The 18502-nt window shown below is 60.1% G+C and overlaps 1 protein-coding gene across 1 annotated transcript; it reads left to right on the top strand.

The window, feature by feature from the left end:
* The first annotated feature begins 5956 nt into the window (after positions 1-5956).
* MEX3D (mex-3 RNA binding family member D) lies at positions 5957-17995 on the top strand. Its single transcript, XM_086862918.1, has 2 exons — positions 5957-6466; positions 16609-17995. The coding sequence occupies exons 1-2, from the start codon at positions 6010-6012 to the stop codon at positions 17859-17861; spliced, it is 1710 nt and encodes a 569-aa protein (XP_086719044.1). The 5' UTR covers positions 5957-6009; the 3' UTR covers positions 17862-17995.
* Positions 17996-18502: the final 507 nt, after the last annotated feature.

Raw genomic sequence — 18502 nt, 5'->3', positions numbered from 1 at the left:
TGGGAAGGCTTTGAGTCAATTCATTAAATAAGTCTTGGATTGGATTTTTCTTACCTTGCAGAGTCACACAGCAGAAATTTGAGACTGCACAGAACTGGGCAGTGAGTGAGCTGAGCTGGTTTGTCTTCAGTGGCAAAATTCAGAAATTCTTTGCTGAATAAATCTGGTTTCATTTGCATTTACAAATGACAAGTTTTCTGATACACAGAATCTGAGAATGGTTTGAGTTGAAAGGGACCTTAAAGCCCATCCAGCCCCACCCCTGCCATGGCAGGGACACCTTCCACCATCCCAGGCTGCTCCAAGCCCCGTCCAGCCTGGCCTTGGGCACTGCCAGGGATCCAGGGGCAGCCCCAGCTGCTCTGGGCACCCTGTGCCAGGGCCTGCCCACCCTCCCAGCCAACAATTCCTTCCCAATATCCCATCCAGCCCTGCCCTCTGGCACTGGCAGCCATTCCCTGTGTCCTGTCCCTGCAGGTCTTGTCCCCAGTCCCTCTCCAGCTCTCCTGGAGCCCCTTTAGGCCCTGCAAGGGGCTCTGAGCTCTCCCTGGAGCCTTCTCTTCTCCAGGTGAGCACCCCCAGCTCTCCCAGCCTGGCTCCAGAGCAGAGGGGCTCCAGCCCTTGGAGCAGCTCCACATCCTCCTGATGTTGTTCCCCAGGGCTGGACAGGGCTCCAGGTGGGGTATAGACCCCCAAGCTTGAGCTTTTGGAAAAAGCTGAACCCTAAAAAGTTCCTCACATGTTTTCCTTAGCAAGATGAGTCCAGTTCCATGTCCTGGATTTGCCTACTGGGCACATTTTCTGGGGTTTAGTGATCTGAAGGGCTGCAAAACCTGAAAGCGTGGTGTACCTGCTTTTATTTTTTCATGCTTTTGTCTGATCCGCAATTAATTCTTAGCTTTCCATCAAGTTGGCTTCTCCACAACTCCAAAGTCATTACCTGACAGCTCAATTCTTCATTCATCTAATGCATGAAAAAGAGCCCTTTGCTAATGGCTTCCCCCAAGGTGCCTCTTTCATGTCGAGCTGGAGGGAGGGAGGCTCTGAAGGTGCCAAGAGTAACAAAAGGCTGCTGGGCCTGAGGCATCACGGTGGGCCAAGCTCTGGGTGACCTCAGCTGGAGCTTGTGCCTCTACTGCAATTGTGACATTGAGCCTCGACACCTTGAGCTGTCCCCATATGCTGTTCCCTCAGTCAGCGACTTTGTGGGATGATTGATCTCAGGCTGAGGTCATCTTTCAAGTTCCAGATCTTGTCAATCCGTCTGGCTCCACCCACATGCAGTGATTCAGCTCCTGATGTGCTGAAATATTCCCTTAAGTCTTCCCACACAGAGTAAGGGCTTTTTTGTGATTCTGCTCGGAGCTGCAGCACCTCTTCTGTGCTGTGCTCCAAGCCTGGGCTTTCTGCATGGTATTTGCATGTGCTTGGAGAGCTGCAGAAAGTAGAGACTGACCTCCTGAAAAGTAGAAGAGCAGCTATAATCGCTCTTTAAAACTACTTTTTCCTCTAAATTTTGGATCCCATTTTATAGAATTTGGCTAATGTGCTGTGGTTTAGACAAATGGTAAAATACAGAGAGCAGCCCTGGGGAGAAGGACTTGGGCTGTTGGTGGGTGAGAGGCTCAACCTGCCCCGGCCACGGGCACTGACCCCAGGAACCCCCCTGTGCTGGGCTGAGCCCCCAGCGTGGGCAGCAGGGGAGGGGGGATTCTGCCCCTGTGCCCCTGTGCTCAGGTGAGACCCCACCTGCAGAGCTGCCCCAGCCCTGGGGAACAACATCAGGAGGACGTGGAGCTGCTGGAGCCAGTCCAGAGGAGGCCACGGAGCTGCTCCAAGGGCTGGAGCCCCTCTGCTCTGGAGCCAGGCTGGGAGAGCTGGGGGTGCTCACCTGGAGAAGAGAAGGCTCCAGGGAGAGCTCAGAGCCCCTTGCAGGGCCTAAAGGGGCTCCAGGAGAGCTGGAGAGGGACTGGGGACAAGGCCTGCAGGGACAGGACACAGGGAATGGCTGCCAGTGCCAGAGGGCAGGGCTGGATGGGATATTGGGAAGGAATTGTTGGCTGGGAGGGTGGGCAGGCCCTGGCACAGGGTGCCCAGAGCAGCTGGGGCTGCCCCTGGATCCCTGGCAGTGCCCAAGGCCAGGCTGGACAGGGCTTGGAGCAGCCTGGGATGGTGGAAGGTGTCCCTGCCATGACATGGGTGGCACTGGATGAGCTTTAGCATCCCTTCCAACCCAAATCAGTCTGGGATGATTCTGTGACAAATGTGAGGGTGTTTGTTGGGGAGCAGGAGGGTTCCCCTGTCTGCATTCACTAATCCCATCTTTAGGGGTGGCTCTACAAAGGATGGTCTCTTTTGCAGAATAAATATTCCAGCCTGGATATTGTCACCTCTGCCATTGCACTCTTGATCTGGAATGAGCAGCAGTTGGAGCTGTCCCTGAGGGAGTTGGGAGCTGTGGTGGCACTGATGCTCTGCTGAACTCCTGCTGCTTTTCTGTCTATAGGAAACACCTCAATGGGCTCTGACACCTGGTGTGCTTTAGTCCATTGTTCTGGAATTCCCTGTCTGTACCTGGGATTCTATTGATCTTTTTGGGGACATCTTTATTCTGTGGATTACAGAACCCAGAATGGTTTGAGTTGGAAAAAGCATTAAAGCTCATCCAGTTCCACCCCTGCCATGGCAGGGACACCTTCCACTATCCCAGGCTGCTCCAAGCCCCGTCCAGCCTGGCCTTGGGCACTGCCAGGGATCCAGGGGCAGCCACAGCTGGTGTCAGACACCAAATGGTAACAGGTGGTACAAATATTTGGGAGTGACTTCTGCTGGGAAATGGGGAAGCACATGGACCCATGGGACCCTTCTCTTTCCTCTTGTGTTTAGTGAAGTTGGTTCTTCTGCATGGTCATGTTTTGGTAAAGAAATAGAGTTGTGCTGAACATCTTCCCTGGTTTGTAGACTCATTTCCTCTGTTAATGGGAGACACAAGTCTCTTTAAAAACTGCTAATTGCTCAGGTTAAAAAAACCCCAAAGGCCACTTGGTGTCATGTGTTGGAATTAAGACTCAGAAGAAAGTGTGAGCTAGTTCTTCTGAAAATGGAACAGATCAGAGGCACAACATCTACAAACCAGGTTTGCCAAAGTGCTTAAAATAACAACTGGCAGTTTCCCTGGGTGTTGTTTGACTTGATGTAGAAATTTCCCAGAAGGACTGAGAGAGCAGAGAGACAAAAATGGCAGTTGGGAGTGCAGTTCCTGAGGGGTTTTTGAAAGCCCACGTACAGGACTTGTCAGTGGCTTCAGAGCTGGTGATGTGGTGGCCTGCAGTGGCCAGGAGTGTATTTGGTGTTGGAACTGCAGCAAGGACATCCCTGAGGAGCTGTTCAGGTACCTTTGCAATCCTCTTGGGTTACTCAAGGTGACCTTGTGGAGTTACCAGAGCCAGTGTTGGTCATGCCTGAGTTTCCTCCATAATCTGGGAGCAAAAGGAGCTCAGAGAGGAGGGGTTGTACCTGTCTCAAGTTATGGAACCCCCATTATTTTTAATTGTTTCAACTTACTATGTTAAATATTTTGGGAAATGAGGGGGCAAAGGGCAGGGGGGATATCTCAAGCTCAGACTTGGATTTCCTGTGTCTGTCCCTGGAGGAGAAACTTCTCAATAGGTGCAAACCCTCATGCCAAAAATGGCATGGAGCTGTGCCAGGGCTTGGGATGGATCTCAGGGCAAGGTTCTTCCCCCCGAGGCTGCTGGCACTGCCCAGGCTCCCCAGGGAATGGGCCCGGCCCCAAGGCTGCCAGAGCTCCAGGAGCGTTTGGACAGCGCTCTCAGGGATGCTCAGGGTGGGCTTGTTGGGGGGTCTGGGCAGGGCCAGGGATCCCTGAGGGTCCATTCCAAGCTGGGATATTCAAGGATTCCATGCAATGATCCTGGAACCTGCCAAGTCCCCGAACAGCTCATGGCATGGAGAAGGCAGGTCTGGAGTGGGAGGATTCGCAGAGTTGTGTTGATGCTGTTGGATCTGTGTAAGCACAGGAATCAGGATGGGTATGGACACATTTCCATGAAATTGAGCTGTTAGGGGGGAAAATAGAAGTTGCTCCAGCTTTCTCTGCTACAGCCAGACAGAAGGAAAGGACTGGTGGGAGTTCACAGCTGAGTCCTCTGGAGAGAAAGCAGGAGAAGAAGAAGAGGCAAAGCAGGAGAAGCAGCTTGTTAACTGTTTTCATTAAACTTTTTAGCATCTGCAAGATGAGCAGTTTAGTTGTCAAGTGAGAGGAGGGGAAAGAATTAAGGGGACAGTTCCTGGTGGCTGTTACCTTGCTGGAAAGATCCCACAGAAGTTTCAGGTGCCCTTTTCAGTGTATCAGGATGTGAAAACCTCTGTCCATAGAACAGTCAGCAGCTTAGAAGTTCAGGGCCAGCCCATGTGGGTTTTTCTGGGGCCATGGAGAAGCAGGAGTTAATGTTTCCTGGGATCTGAAATGGGAACAGAGTGGGTGGATTGAAGGGGGGGTTTCTAGCCCAGACACTGATGGTTCTTGCAATTAAAAACAATCCCAAGCCAAACGGTTGAATTAATCCCAAAGACAGTGATTGGGAAAGACAATTACGTGTAAATGGAGAAAATTAAACTTGAGTGTCGAGCTGTGGAATGGGAATGTCTGGGTATGTGGGGTCTTGGGTGAGCTGGGAATTGGTCTGTGTTTTTCCTGGGAAGGAGTGTGCTGGGCCAGCACGGCCGGGGAAGGTTGGAGGCAGCTGCTTGGCAGTGAGCCATGGTGGGGGACATCCATGGCAGCAGGGACCTGCTGTGGTGTGGGGAAGGTGACTGGGGTCCCTGGTCTCGGGGTATCCAGGCTGCTGAGGTGTTTGTGGCTCTGCCAGGCAGAACCAGGTGACGCTGCTGCTGAGCATGAGCAGCAAAACTGGGGGTTGGGACTGGATGGTCCCTTCCACCCCAAAGTGCTGTGGGACCCTGTGGAATAACCCTGTGAAACAGAAGCTGAAGATCCAAGGGGAAATCGTGGGGGGAAAGGCGGATTTTTTGTTTTCTTAAGTTTAGTAACTCGGCGAGAAGTTGGAATGCAGCGGTCCCGGTGCGGGGCTGTGCCACGGCTCTGTCCCCGAGTGCCTGGAAGGGTCGGGACCGGGAGGAGCTGCCGCGGCTCCGGTTCCTGCGGTGCCGAGCGGTGCCCACTGACCTGCTCGCTCCTCTCTGCCGAGCGATGGTGGCAGCGGTCCCCGGCGCTCCGGCTGCCTCCCGCCTCCCTCGCTTTCGGCGGCGTTTTCCAGGCAGCTGAGCCCCGGCTCCGCGATGGGAACAGCCGTGTCTGAGCTGCGGATGGGGGGAGGGCGGCAGTGCCGTGCGCCGGGGATGCTCGCGGCCCCCGGGGATGCTCAAACCCCTCGGGATGTTCGATACCCGCCCCCCCGCCATGGTCGCGATCCCCTTCGGATGCCCGGAACTCTCGGGCTGCTCAGAACCATCTGCCATGCTGGAGTGCCCTGCAGTTTCAGGAGACCCTCCGGGGATGCTCGGATCCGTCCTGGGCTGTTCGGAGCTCCCTTGGGGTGATCAGAACGCCCCAGAGATGCTTGGACCCCTCCACGATGCTCGGACCCCACCCATCCCCCTGCGATACTCAGGACCCCCTTCCCCCCACGCTCGGAGCCCCCCGGGGTGCTCAGACTCCACCCTCCCCCCCCGAAATGCTCGCCCCCCCCAAACTCTCGGACCCCCCCAAACGCTCGGTCCCCTCGGGCCGGGCTGGAGTCGCGGCTCCGCGGGGGGGGGGCGGGGCCAAGGAGGGCGTGGCTCGGTGGGCGGGGCTCCGGCGGGGCGGGTTTGTGTCGGTGGGCGGGGCCTCGGCGCGCATGCGCGTGGCGGGCGCGGCCCGGCCCATCGCCGGGCGGGGCGGGGGGCGCAGGGAGGCGGCGGCGGCGGCCCCGGGCAGCGGCACCGCCCCGGCCCCGGCCCGCTGCGCTGCGCCCGCTCCGCGCCATGCCCGGCTCCATGTACCAGCCCGAGCCCGGGCAGCCGGCCCGCGGCCCGCCGCGCTGCCTCACCCTGCTCAGCCCGCCGCCGCCCGCCGGGCAGGACCCGCCGCCGGAGCCCGAGCCCGGCCGGGAGCGGGAGGGGCCGCCGGGGCCGCCGGCGCAGGGCGAAGCCGCCGCGCTGAGGTTCGCCCTGGACCAGCTCTCGCTGCTGGGGCTGGAGGGCGCGGAGGAGCCGGCGGGGGGCGCGGGGCCGGGCGGCCTAAGGGAGCGGGAGCGAGGCGGCGGCTCCCCGGTGCCGGCCCCCGCCCCGGCCGCGGGCGCCTTCGGCAGCCTGGCCCCGCCGCTGGGGCCGCCCGCGCTGCTGCCCGAGCCGCCGGCGAGCAGGAAGAAGAGCGTGAACATGACCGAGTGCGTGCCCGTGCCCAGCTCCGAGCACGTCGCCGAGATCGTGGGCCGGCAAGGTAACGCGGCGTGGGGACACGGCGGGACACGGGGACCCTCCCTCGCGCCGGCCCGCCGCGATCCGGGCCGGTCTCGGGGCTTTGTCTCCGAGCGGAGGCGGAAACTTAACGGCGACAGATCCCGCGGCCCCGAAAGTCGGCCGCGGGTCCCGGGAGCCGCGCTCCGCGCCGGTCCCACCGAACTGCCTGGAAATAGCGATTAAACTCCATCGGGCCGGGTGGGAGAACGCCGGGTGCCCACGGAAAGTTCCCGGGAGCCACGCGAGTCCGTGGGAGCTGCCAGGACACGGAGCGAGGCGAGAGCTTTGGTTTCATTGTAGTTGTGCCTCTGCCCCCTCCCCTCCAGCTCCGTATCTCAGAGCCGGCGTGTAAACCGTGTCCCTTATCTCAGACTTCGTTTCCAAATCCTGCTGATAAATCCGATGAAATGGTCGCTAACCCGCTCGTTTGAGGTGGCCGGAGCTCCGCGGGCCCCTCGCTCCCAGCTGTCACAAAGGGACGCCCCAGCCCCCGCCGGGTGGGTGTGCCTGGAGTGGGCTTTGTCTCCAGGACATAGCAAATAAACCAAACTTTCACCTTGAAAAATCAAAAAGAAAAGACTCGGGGCGGAGGATTTAAGGAAAAAAAAAGGAAAAGGAAGAGAGCTGCTGCCCGCAGGGATCCCGGCAGGAATCCCCTGGCAGGGAGCGTGACCTCCGGGGTGTTTTGCCCTTGTGGGCTCCGGCACCCCAGCCCTGCCCTCGTCCGGCGGCTCCCACCCCTCCCTGCCCGGGGGGCTGCGGGCCGGGGGTCGGGGGGCTTTTTTTCCAGGGGGGAAGCGGGGAACTGGGCAGCCTCATTGTTCTCTTTGTTAGCCAGAGCCATGCTGTGATGAGCGCGGTGACATCATGCTCTGCGCTTCCCATTGGCCTGCGCTGCCTCCCAGCCGGCCCCGCTTCCCGGCCTCCCAACTTTCCGTGCACCCTTCTGCGGTCCCGCCGCCCCGCTCGGGGGTCCCCCCGAGCTGCGGGGTCACCCCGGGCTGTGGGACCCCCGGGCTGCGGGGTCACCCCGGGCTGCGGGACCCCCCCGAGCTGCGGGACCCCCTCGGGCTGTGGGACCCTCCCGGGCTGTGGGGTCCCCCCCGAGCTGCGGGACCCCCCCGAGCTGCGGGACCCCCTCGGGCTGTGGGGTCCCCCTCGGGCTGTGGGGTCCCCCCGGGCTGCGGGACCCCCCGGGCTGCGGGATCCCCCCGGGCTGCGGGGTCCCCCCGGGCTGCGGGTCCCCCCGGGCTGCGGGGTCACCCCGGGCTGTGGGGTCCCCCCGGGCTGTGGGGTCCCCCCGGGCTGCGGGGTCCCCCCGGGCTGCGGGGTCCCCCCGGGCTGTGGGGTCCCCCCGGGCTGCGGGGTCCCCCCGGGCTGTGGGGTCCCCCCGGGCTGTGGGGTCCCCCCGGGCTGTGGGGTCCCCCCGGGCTGCGGGGTCCCCCCGGGCTGTGGGGTCCCCCCGGGCTGCGGGATCCCCCCGGGGTCCCCCCGGGCCGGCCGAGCGTTGTGCAGAGCCGGGGGAGCGGAGCGTGGCACCGCTCCCAGGGATTCTCCCCCTCGTCCCGGGCTGGATGGAGTCCTGGCTGTGCTGGCCTCGCCGCCGGGCTCTGCGGAGCCACGGGATCCGGCGGCCTGAAAGCGAGCCTGTGCCGGGGGCTGGGCTCTGCTGGGAACCCGCTGCTTCTGCCGGGGGAATGGCTGCGTTTGGCCCGGGAGCTGCCGCTCGGTGCCTTCCTTCTGGGTGTTTCGTTGTGGTGAGACCCCGGTGCTGCTCCTCCAGCACCCCGAGGAGTTTGGTGCACAGCCAGTACCTGCCCAAACACCTCGGCGGAGTTTGGGTGCTCACCAAGCTTCGCAAACTCGTGAAACTTTGGAAAAAAACACTGCCAGAGGAATTATTATGTTGGTGTGAGGAGGGGTGCTTGAGGGGCGCCGTGTGGGCTTGGAGATGAGCTGGGGCCAGCTGTGAGCTGAAGCACCCTGCTGCCCTCTCCAGGAGTTTCCCCTTCTGGTTCCTGCCCCTCTCCTGGTCTCGGCCTGCTGGGATGCAGTGTGCTGGCCCTGCACTGCATTTGTGTTCAGGAGGGGCGCTGGGCAGCCTTGATCCCGTTGTGGGATGGGTGACGATGGGCTGGCAGCAGTGTCTTTGTGCTCCAGCTGCTCTCCGTGCTGCTGGCAGCTGGATTATGGCAAGGATGTAAAATTGCTCAGGCTATACCTGAGCAATACCGAGCTTATTCCTCAGGGCTCACACTGAGCAGAGCCCCTCTCACTCACTCTGTGCTGCCTCCTGGGTCCTTCTGCTTCCCCATTCCCCCTGCAAGTCTCCCTCAGCTTTGGCAGCCCCATGGCAGCCGGGTCTGGTGGTAGAGCTGAGCCTTAGGGCTGGACCATCATCATCATGGTGACAAAATGTGTGCTGCTGGTGACACTGCAGGGCTGGGTTAGGTCACCCAGACCATGTCCCTGTCACTCTTGTCTTTCCCTCACTGCCCAGCCTGGTTGTGACCCAGGGAGCAGAAATTTGTGGTGCCATCACACCTGGAACGTTGGAAGGGATGAAGATTGTGCATCTTGAGTGCCGTGGAAGGGGCTGGAGTTGAAGCAAGGCTCAGGATCTCTCCACACACACCTTGGGGCACTTTGGGACCTGTCCTGCTTTGCCCAGACCTGGCTGCTGGAGCAAGTGGGGACCAGGGAGGTCCTGGAAGCCAGGACCAACACATGGATGTCCTGTCCTGGGCAGGCTGAGATGGGACACAGGCAGTTGGAGATGACTCCTCCTACTTCTTTTCTTCAGTTTCTTTCCTCCAGATAACCTAATTTAACTCTTTCACAAAGGAGCAGCAGCAGCCCATCAGGTATATATATCTTTGTTCTCTAAACCAAATTGGTGTTTCCTTCCCTGAGCTGGGGGAGTGTTTGCCATGACCCCACGTCCAGACTGGCGTCGGTGACACCACGAAGCAGCAGCTGCCTGCCAGGATCTGCGGCTCCTCTCCCCGCTGCCCACATGGCCGGGCGGGATTCCCTGGCTGTGCCTTCGCCTGCAAGCCCGGTCATGACTCCTGTGAGGGAGGAACCATCTCCAGAACGTGCTGTGGGCACCCATTGGAGCCGTGTGGGCTCCTCTTGCCATCCAGCAGAGAGAGCTGTGGGGATAACGGGAATCACCACACCAGGAGCACGGGGCAGGTGTTAGAGCTGCCCTGACTGTCATGTGGGATTGCTGGTGTGGATTCCTGCTGTCCCAGCTTTGGAGGGGCATTTCCAGCAGTGTCTGCTCTCCCCTCCCACACCAGGTGCCTCCCGTGGGACGGAGCCACAGCTCCTCTCCCCGTCTGTGACACTCAGGGACTGGCACAGCTCCACAAAAGGAGAGTTGCTGTTAATAGAAGATTAACTCTCAACTTTACAACTTTGGGATGCTCAAAGGGTAGATCCAGGGAAGAATGGCACATGGCACCTCTGGACTCTGCTGGACTCTGCAGCATTCCAGTGCTGAGAGGATGCACAGGGTGACCATGGGTGTGTCTGGGCCAGCCTGGGCACCTGTAACCTCACCATGGATCACACGGGTGCAAGGAATCCTCTCATTTCAGAGCCCTGGGTTGCTGCTCTCTGTTGTCTCCTGCCCACGTGCCGTGTCCTTGGAGGCACCTGGCACATCCTCCTGGCTGCCTCCTTCCCGCTGGGTCACAGCAGAGCTGGGAACTCCTGAGCTTGGTCACACAGATGGATCTGGTTGCTGGAGGATCTGCCTGTACATCTGAGAGCTGGCACTGGCTGCACACTGTGTCCCGAGGAGGAGAGCCCAGCCTCCCTGCCCCGCTCTTGCAGTGTCTGGAGAAGAAGCCAAGGTGTGATGTGCTCGTCTCCAGCAGCAGGGCTGCAGGGATGAGTTCATTCCTGTGTGCAGAGTTGGGAAGGAGCTCTCAGCAAGGGGAGAGGAGCTGTGATGGAGGTGCAGCGTTTTCCCCTCCACGCCTGGCCCCAGTCCCTGCCCATCCTGTGCCAGTCACTGGTAATAAAGGGGACTGGGAGCTCCAGAACTCTGGATCAGAGGCTTCCCAAGTGTGGGAATGTGGGGATTCCCACACTTGGGGATCATGGAATGTGGCTCCTGCCTGATGGCACCGTCCTCCTGCCTGGTGCCATCAGAGGCTCCTCCAGAAAAGTTCTGCTGGTGCTTTTTGGGTTTAACCAGCAGAGCTGGGCACTGCCAGCACAGACCTCCTTGGTCAAGCACAGATGCAGTCTGGGCAGGGGGATGAGCTGGCTCTGTCCTCCTTGTGTGCAGGAGGCACCTGCTGTGGGAGCAGGGTGTGGATGAGCTGTGTGGGATCTGTCACCTCCAGCGTGGTCACTGGAGCACAGAGGATGGAGAGGCTCTTCCCAGCCCTCTCTCCCAGTTTTCATGGGCTCTTGCAGTGGTCTCAGCCCTGATCTGTCTGAGGCTTCTCAGAGAGAGACAAGTTTTCTTTGGTGATGTCATGTGAGGATGTCCAGGGAGAGCAGCCACCTTTCCTGGGGTGCTGCCCCCATCACCACATTATCCTGGGAAAAATTCCCTGGGATTCTGTTTCTTGTCAGAAATTACCAGTGTCCCATCCCAAGAGCAGGTGGTATGGGTTCAGCCAGGACAGTTTTACAAAGTGGAGTGTAATGGGAGCAGTGTGGGATGGGGAAAGGGGATGGAGTTGAGACAGGTTTAGGAGGAGGGGGCTGCTCACCCCCCATCGGGGCTGTCCCTGCAGGCAGAGCTGGCTGTGGTGGCACAGGGGCTGTGACTTGGGGTTGGGGTGAGACCTCTGCAGTGCTGGGGTTTGCTGGCAGCCATGGGGTGTCAGGATGAGTTTGTGCCCACAGGGACTCAGAGCTCCACCAAAGAAATGTAACACAGCAGCTGAGCCGCTCTCGGGCTCTGGAGAGACCCAGGCTCTGCTCACAAAGGGCTCTTGGGGCTGAAGCATCCCTGGGTCTGTCTCTTCCACCTGCCCCTGGTTTTGGGCTGTTTTTATTTGGATCTTTAAAGCTGCTTCAGTGGAGACTTGCAGCAGAGTCTGGCACTCTGTTGCCATTGGTGCTGCACAGCAGCCCAGGGCCGGGGGAATGTGTGGATGCCTCCTGCTGCTGCTGGGCTGAGGTCTGGCACTGCCTGGGCTGGGAGCTCACCAGCACTTCCAGGCAGCTCCAGGTCCTTTCCACAGCCCCCTTTGGCATGTCCCTGGCCCTGCAGCAGCTTCACAGGGATGTGGCCATCTCTGGAGATGGTTTGCAGGGGCTCATCTGAAAGGTTTCCTACTGGTCTGAATCACTCCAAGTACAAGAAAGACGTGGAGCTGCAGGAGCCCCTCTGCTCTGGAGCCAGGCTGGGACAGCTGGGGGTGCTCACCTGGAGAAGAGAAGGCTCCAGGGAGAGCTCAGAGCCCCTTGCAGGGCCTAAAGGGGCTCCAGGAGAGCTGGAGAGGGACTGGGGACAAGGCCTGCAGGGACAGGACACAGGGAATGGCTCCCAGTGCCAGAGGGCAGGGCTGGATGGGATATTGGGAAGGAATTGTTGGCTGGGAGGGTGGGCAGGCCCTGGCACAGGGTGCCCAGAGCAGCTGGGGCTGCCCCTGGATCCCTGGCAGTGCCCAAGGCCAGGTTGGATGTGTTTTGGAGCAACCTGGGATAGTGGAAGGTGTCCCTGCCATGGCAGGGGGTGAAACAAGATCAACCCTAAGGTCTTTTCCAACTCAAACCATTCCATGGTTCCCCCAGCTGCAGTTGCTGGTTAAACCCCCAGTTTGCAGTTTGAGTCCATCTGGCTCTGGGGGGCTCAGCCAGGAGGTGCCATCCCCCCCTCCTGAGCAGGGGCAGCCTGGCTCAGCTGCCTCAGGGGGTGCAGGGGTGCTGGAGGGCAGGGCTGTGCCCCCGGTGTCCCAGAGCCTCCATCACTGTGCCAGGTGGGGTTAAACACTTCCCTGAATGCCAGCCTGGGGAGGCTGCTCATCCTGCCCATCCTGCCCCAGCCTTTGGGACCTTTGCCTGGGAGTCCCTGCAGCCAAGGGGTGTCTCAGGAGGAGTTTGGGCCTGGGGACAGGGCAGGACAGATTGGTCCCCTGGTGTGTCCCGATGCTGGAGACTCCTCACAGGCACAGTTCCTGGTGCTGGTGCCAGCACATGGCCTCAGGCTGTGGCTTCCCTGGCCGCTGCCTCCCTTCCCAGTGTTTCCTGGTGTGGCTCTGGGACAGCCGGGGGGTGACTCCACACCCCCACCCTCCCAGATCTGCCATCCTCCTCTCCTAGCCCTCCCCTGGGAAACCCAGCTCCCACCCCAGCTGTGTTTGGTGCCATTCATGACCCTGGCAGCATCCAGCAGCCACGGGCTGGGGGCATTTTTCCTGTGCTGCTGGTTTGAGGAGGGTGGAACTGGCCAAGCCAGGCACCCCTTTGATTTTTATCCAAGGTTTTTGGCTTTGTCCCTGTGAAGAGCTCACGGAAGCAGCCAGACAAACTCTTCCTCTCTTTGGTGCTGCCATGGCATCATTTGGGTCCCACTGGTGCTGCTGGTGTGATGGAGTGGGGAGGGGAAGAGCCATGTCCCACATGGGATGTGGCTCCTGAGTGACTCCTGTGTGCAGCTCCTGGAGCTGCCAGTGGCTTTGCATCCTGAAACTGCCACTTGCTGAGGCTTGGGATGGAGCTCAGGGCAAGGTTCTTCCCCCCGAGGCTGCTGGCACTGCCCAGGCTCCCCAGGGAATGGGCCCGGCCCCAAGGCTGCCAGAGCTCCAGGAGCGTTTGGCCAGCGCTCTCAGGGATGCTCAGGGTGGGCTTGTTGGGGGGGTCTGGGCAGGGCCAGGAGTGGGGCTCTATCCCTGTGGGTCTTTTCCAAGTTGGGATATTCCATGATTCTGTGATGCTGCAAAGGATGAATTTGGGACCTTGGGCATGAGGCTGGTGCCCATGGGAGGCAGCAGCAGAGCCTCTTCCCACTGCCTTGGGCTTGTCCTGCTTTGCCATGCAGTGGAGCAGGGGCAGATCTTACAGCAGGCACCAGGATAAATCTGGGAGGGGAACGTGGGAGTTGCAGGTGCCTCTCCCAGGACAGCCCTGTAGGAGCTGGCACGGGATAATGGCTTCAGTAAATGTCGCCTTCGATGGTTCTGCCCTGCCCCAGTCCCTGGCCATCGCTTCACTGTGCCATAATCCACGTGCCAGGGGTTGGTGGTGCCGAAGGGCCTGGCTGTGGCACCCAGGGCAGCTCCTGCTGCTCCCTCACTCTGACAGTTTCTCACTTCTTGTCATCCACGAGGCTCAATGCCGTGGGAAGTGCAGCACACCTGGGCTGATCCAAGCTGTTCTCTCTCTGCTCTCCAGGTGCTCCTGCAGTGATTTACCTGGTTGGGACAGACCTGATTCAACTTCTTGTGCCATTCCAGCCCTGGCTGAGTCACAGAACCCCAGAATGGTTTGAGGTGGAGGGGACATTAAATCCCACCCAGTCCCAACCCCTGCCATGGTATTCCACTATCCCAGGCTGCTCCAAGCCCCGTCCAGCCTGACCTTGGACACTTCCAGGGCTGGAGCAGGCACAGCTGCCTTGGGCAGCCTGTTTCACTGTGGTGGGTTGACTCTGGCTGGTTCCAGACATTCACCAAAGCTGTGCCATCACTGCTCTCCACAAGTGGGCAGGGGAGAGAAAATACAGCAAAGGTTTCATGGGTTGAGATAAGGGCAGGGAAAGATCCCTTACCCAGTATTGTCAAGGGCAAAACAGACTCAACTTGGGGATACTAATTGAATTTCTTACTAACAAAATCAGAGCAGGACTATGAGAAGTAAAATCTTAAAATCACCTTCCCCTTCTCTCATTCCTGGGCTCTCCCTCTGCCCCCCAGCAGCGCAGGGAGGTGGGAATGGGGGTCACAGTCAGCTCATCCCACGTTGTTCCTGCTGCTGCTCAGGGAGAGGAGTTGGAGCTCTTTTCCTGCCCCAGTGTGGGGTCCCTCCCACAGGACACAGGTCTCCACAGCCTTTGTCCCCCTCAGGATCACCAAGTGTGTCCAGCAAACCTGCTCCAGCATGGGCTTCTCTCTTCACAGATCTGCAGGTCCCTGCCAGGACCCTGCTCCAGCTCAGGCTTCCCCCAGGGTCACAACCTTCTTTGGGCATGTCCCTGCTCCAGCGTGGGCTCCTCCTGGGGCTGCAGGGGGGTCTCAGCTCCGGTGCCTGGAGCAGCTCCTGCCGCTCCTTCTGCCCTGCCCTGGGTGTCTGCAGAGCTGCTCCTCTCACACCTTCTAACCCTGCTCTTCTCTAGACCAAACTGCAGCTACACAAGACTTTTTTTCCTTCTTAAATCCATGATCCCGAGGTGTCCCTACCATCTCTGCTGGGCTGGGCCTTGGCCAGTGCCAGGTCCATCCTGGAGCTGCCTGAAATTGGCTCTGCTGGAGACAGGGGAAGCTTCTGGCAGCTGCTCACAGAATCCACCCCTGTAACCTTTGCTGCTACCAAAACCTGGCTATAGAAACCCAATACTCCCCACCCTCCCAGCCAACAATTCCTTCCCAATATCCCATCCAGCCCTGCCCTCTGGCACTGGGAGCCATTCCCTGTGTCCTGTCCCTGCAGGCCTTGTCCCCAGTCCCTCTCCAGCTCTCCTGGAGCCCCTTTAGGCCCTGCAAGGGGCTCTGAGCTCTCCCTGGAGTCTTCTCTTCTCCAGGTGAGCACCCCCAGCTCTCCCAGCCTGGCTCCAGAGCAGAGGGGCTCCAGCTCTTGGTGCAGCTCCGTGGCCTCCTCTGGACTGGCTCCAGCAGCTCTGCATCTTTCACGTGCTGAGGCCCTTCAGCCTTCTGGGCCTCTCCTTCTCCAGCCTCACAGCTGGAAGAGCAGCCCTGCCCTTCCTCAGGGAGCGTCTGGGAAGAGGAGGAGGGGAAGGAGTGCCCTGAGCCGTTCACAGAGCAGCCAACCAGGCACTTGCAGCTGCTCAGCTGTGCCCGGAGGAGTCGAGCTCTTTATCCACAGGGATCTGCAGCAGCGTTTGCCACGGAGCCCAGGGCTCCAGTGGAGCACCCTCCATCCCTGCTGGCTCCCAGCTTTGTGTTGGATGGCCTGCAAAGCTCAGGGGTGGGAGGGGACAGATGGGGGTCACTCACTGCTGTGTGCCAGTGGCCAGTGAGCTCAGCTCTGGTCACGCTGTGCCTGGTTTGTGGGGACTTCATTAAGAGTGGATGCAATTAGGGCTGGGGGGGCAGGGAGTGGGGCTGGGCTGGCAGCCACAGACTGCTCCTCAGTGGAGCAGAGCAAAGTGGTCCTGGAGGAGAGTTGGAGCCTTTTGCAGCCCCAGAGGAGAGCGGGAGCCTTTGGCTGGACGATGATGCCGGGACCTGCAGCCAGAGCCCAGCTGGGCTGTGCCCAGGGCCGCACGGTGCTGCAGCTCCATCTCACAGCCCCACAGCCAGCCATGGGCAGCTCTGCCTGCTGAATCACGTTCCTCCTGCAGGGGAAGCAGGACTTTACAGAACAGGGAGAGCAGGAGCCCTGGGATCACCCCTGCCCCAGCCCAGGCACTGGGGAGCCCTCCCATGGGACAAGGTGGGGAGGGGGTGGCTGTGTCCCCTGCCTTGGGGAGGTCCAGCTCCCCTGTCCCTCCAGGAGTGCATCCAGGGCTGTTCCTCAGGTTCAGCTGGTGGCTCAGAGGTGTCAGTGGGCCTGCAGGATCCAAACAGCTTTTCCCTTCCTTTCCATCTTGGCATCTTTTTTTCCTTGTACCTCCTTAAATTCCTCTGGAGTGAATCCAGCTTCTCACCTGCTCAGTGGCCCTGATGGTGCCCCCATGGCTGCCTGTCCCAGCCCTCTGGAGCAGGCCTGCAGGACCCATCCTGCTGATCCCCAGCCCCTGAGGGTCAGAACAGTGCCAGGAGCAAGGATAAGCCAGCACTGAGCCATGAGCCCCCATCTGCCTTGGAGGCTGGAGGGACTTCTCTGTCCCAGGCTGTCCATGCTGCAGGTGCAGGTGCAGAGGGACCCTCAGGTTCCTGCTGGTCCATCATGTTCCCGTCCTGGGTGAGCAGAGGGTCACCATGAGGCCTTGGTGGCATTGTGTCATTTTTCCCCCTTCTCCTTGCCCTGCAGGCTGCAAAATCAAAGCCCTGCGTGCCAAGACCAACACGTACATCAAGACACCGGTGAGGGGCGAGGAGCCCGTGTTCATCGTCACTGGCAGGAAGGAGGACGTGGAGATGGCCAAGCGGGAGATTCTCTCAGCCGCCGAGCACTTCTCCATGATCCGGGCCACGCGCAACAAAGTCAACGGGCTGACGGGGGCCATGCAGGGGCCCCCCAACCTGCCAGGCCAGACCACCATCCAGGTGAGGGTCCCCTACCGCGTGGTGGGGCTGGTGGTGGGACCCAAGGGAGCCACCATCAAGCGCATCCAGCAGCAGACGCACACGTACATCGTGACGCCCAGCCGCGACAAGGAGCCGGTGTTCGAGGTGACGGGCATGCCCGAGAACGTGGACCGGGCGCGGGAGGAGATCGAGGCGCACATCACCATGCGGACAGGCTCCTTCATCGACGTCAACGCCGACAACGACTTCCACTCCAACGGCACCGACGTCTGCCTCGACCTGCAGGGCAGCGCGGCCGCCCCGTGGGCCAAGGCCCCCCACCCTGCCCAGCGCCCCTCGGCCGCGCTGCGCAACGACAGCCTCAGCTCCCTGGGCAGCGGCTCCACCGAGTCCTTCTACAGCGGGCGCGTGGCGGCCGCCAGCCCCACCAGCCCCTACAGCACCTTCAGCGAGCCCCCGGCCCCGCTGGGCTCCGACGAGTGCGACTTCGGCTTCGACTTCTTGGCCCTCGACCTCACCACGCCCACCACCACCATCTGGTCACCCTTCGAGCGCTCGGGCAACCCCCTGCAAGCCTTCAGCAGCTGCTCCTCCATCAACAGCTCGCAGAGACGCAACAGCGGCCCGGCCACGCCGCGCCACTCGCCCACCCTGCCCGAGAGCGGGGCGGCGGGGCTGGAGCACCCCTCGGCTCGGCGCATCCCCAGCGACCCCACCGGTGCCCTGGCCTGGCTGCCTGCCCAGGGCTCGCTCTCCTCCTTCTCCAACAGCACCGGCTACTCCTCCTCCTCCTCGCTGCCCGGCAGCATCTCGGCCGCCTCGGGCTCGCCCACCGACTCCAGCAGCTCGGACGGGCACCGCAAGAGCTCCCGGGAGTGCATGGTGTGCCTGGAGAGCGAGGTGATGGCCGCGCTGGTGCCCTGCGGCCACAACCTGTTCTGCATGGAGTGTGCCCTGCGCATCTGCGGCCGGGCACAGCCACAGTGCCCCGCGTGCCACGTGCCCGCCACCCAAGCCATCCACATCTTCTCCTAGCCCGGGGGCTGGCCCGGCAGCCTCCCCCCTCCACCCCAACACCACGGCGTTTTAAGGACTTTATACTGTTTAAATCGAGCTTTTTATTTAATAAGAGATGCGATGGGCGCACGGGGCGGGGAGGGGGGAGAGGCGGTGGCAGGAGCTGGAGAGGCGCAGAGGGCGCGGCGGGGGCGGGGGGAGGCCGAATCCGGGGGGTCGGGAGGGAGGGGACGAAGGGGCCGAAGAAGAAGATGAGGATGAGGATGAGGAAAGAGGGGTGTGAATTCCACGAGGAGGAAACTCTGATGTTTACAGAATAGCTTTAACTCTTCACCTGGCTGTGGGCCTGGGGAGGGAGCCCGGCTGTTCTCCACCAGTCCTTCCCAAATACCAGTATTCCGTTTGCAAACTGAAATAACCAGAAAGAAAAGGTCCGGTTGCACTTTTTATTTTAGGACACACAAGGGTTGTCTTTTATTTTTTTAAAATCATTCTATTATTATTATAATAATTTTTTTTTTTGTGGTTCTTTTTGTATGTAGGTTTTTGGTTTTTTTTGATGATTCTCAGTGGTTCTATAAAGATATATATATATATATATTTTTTTTTTTTTTTTTTTGTAATGCAGGTCTATCTTGTATTTTGCCAATGTGAAAAAT

The sequence above is a fragment of the Cyanistes caeruleus genome, chromosome 25 (assembly GCF_971803275.1).
Source record: "Cyanistes caeruleus chromosome 25, bCyaCae1.hap1.1, whole genome shotgun sequence".
Taxonomy (NCBI): domain Eukaryota; kingdom Metazoa; phylum Chordata; class Aves; order Passeriformes; family Paridae; genus Cyanistes; species Cyanistes caeruleus.
This window is presented reverse-complemented; position numbering and strand designations above follow the sequence as displayed.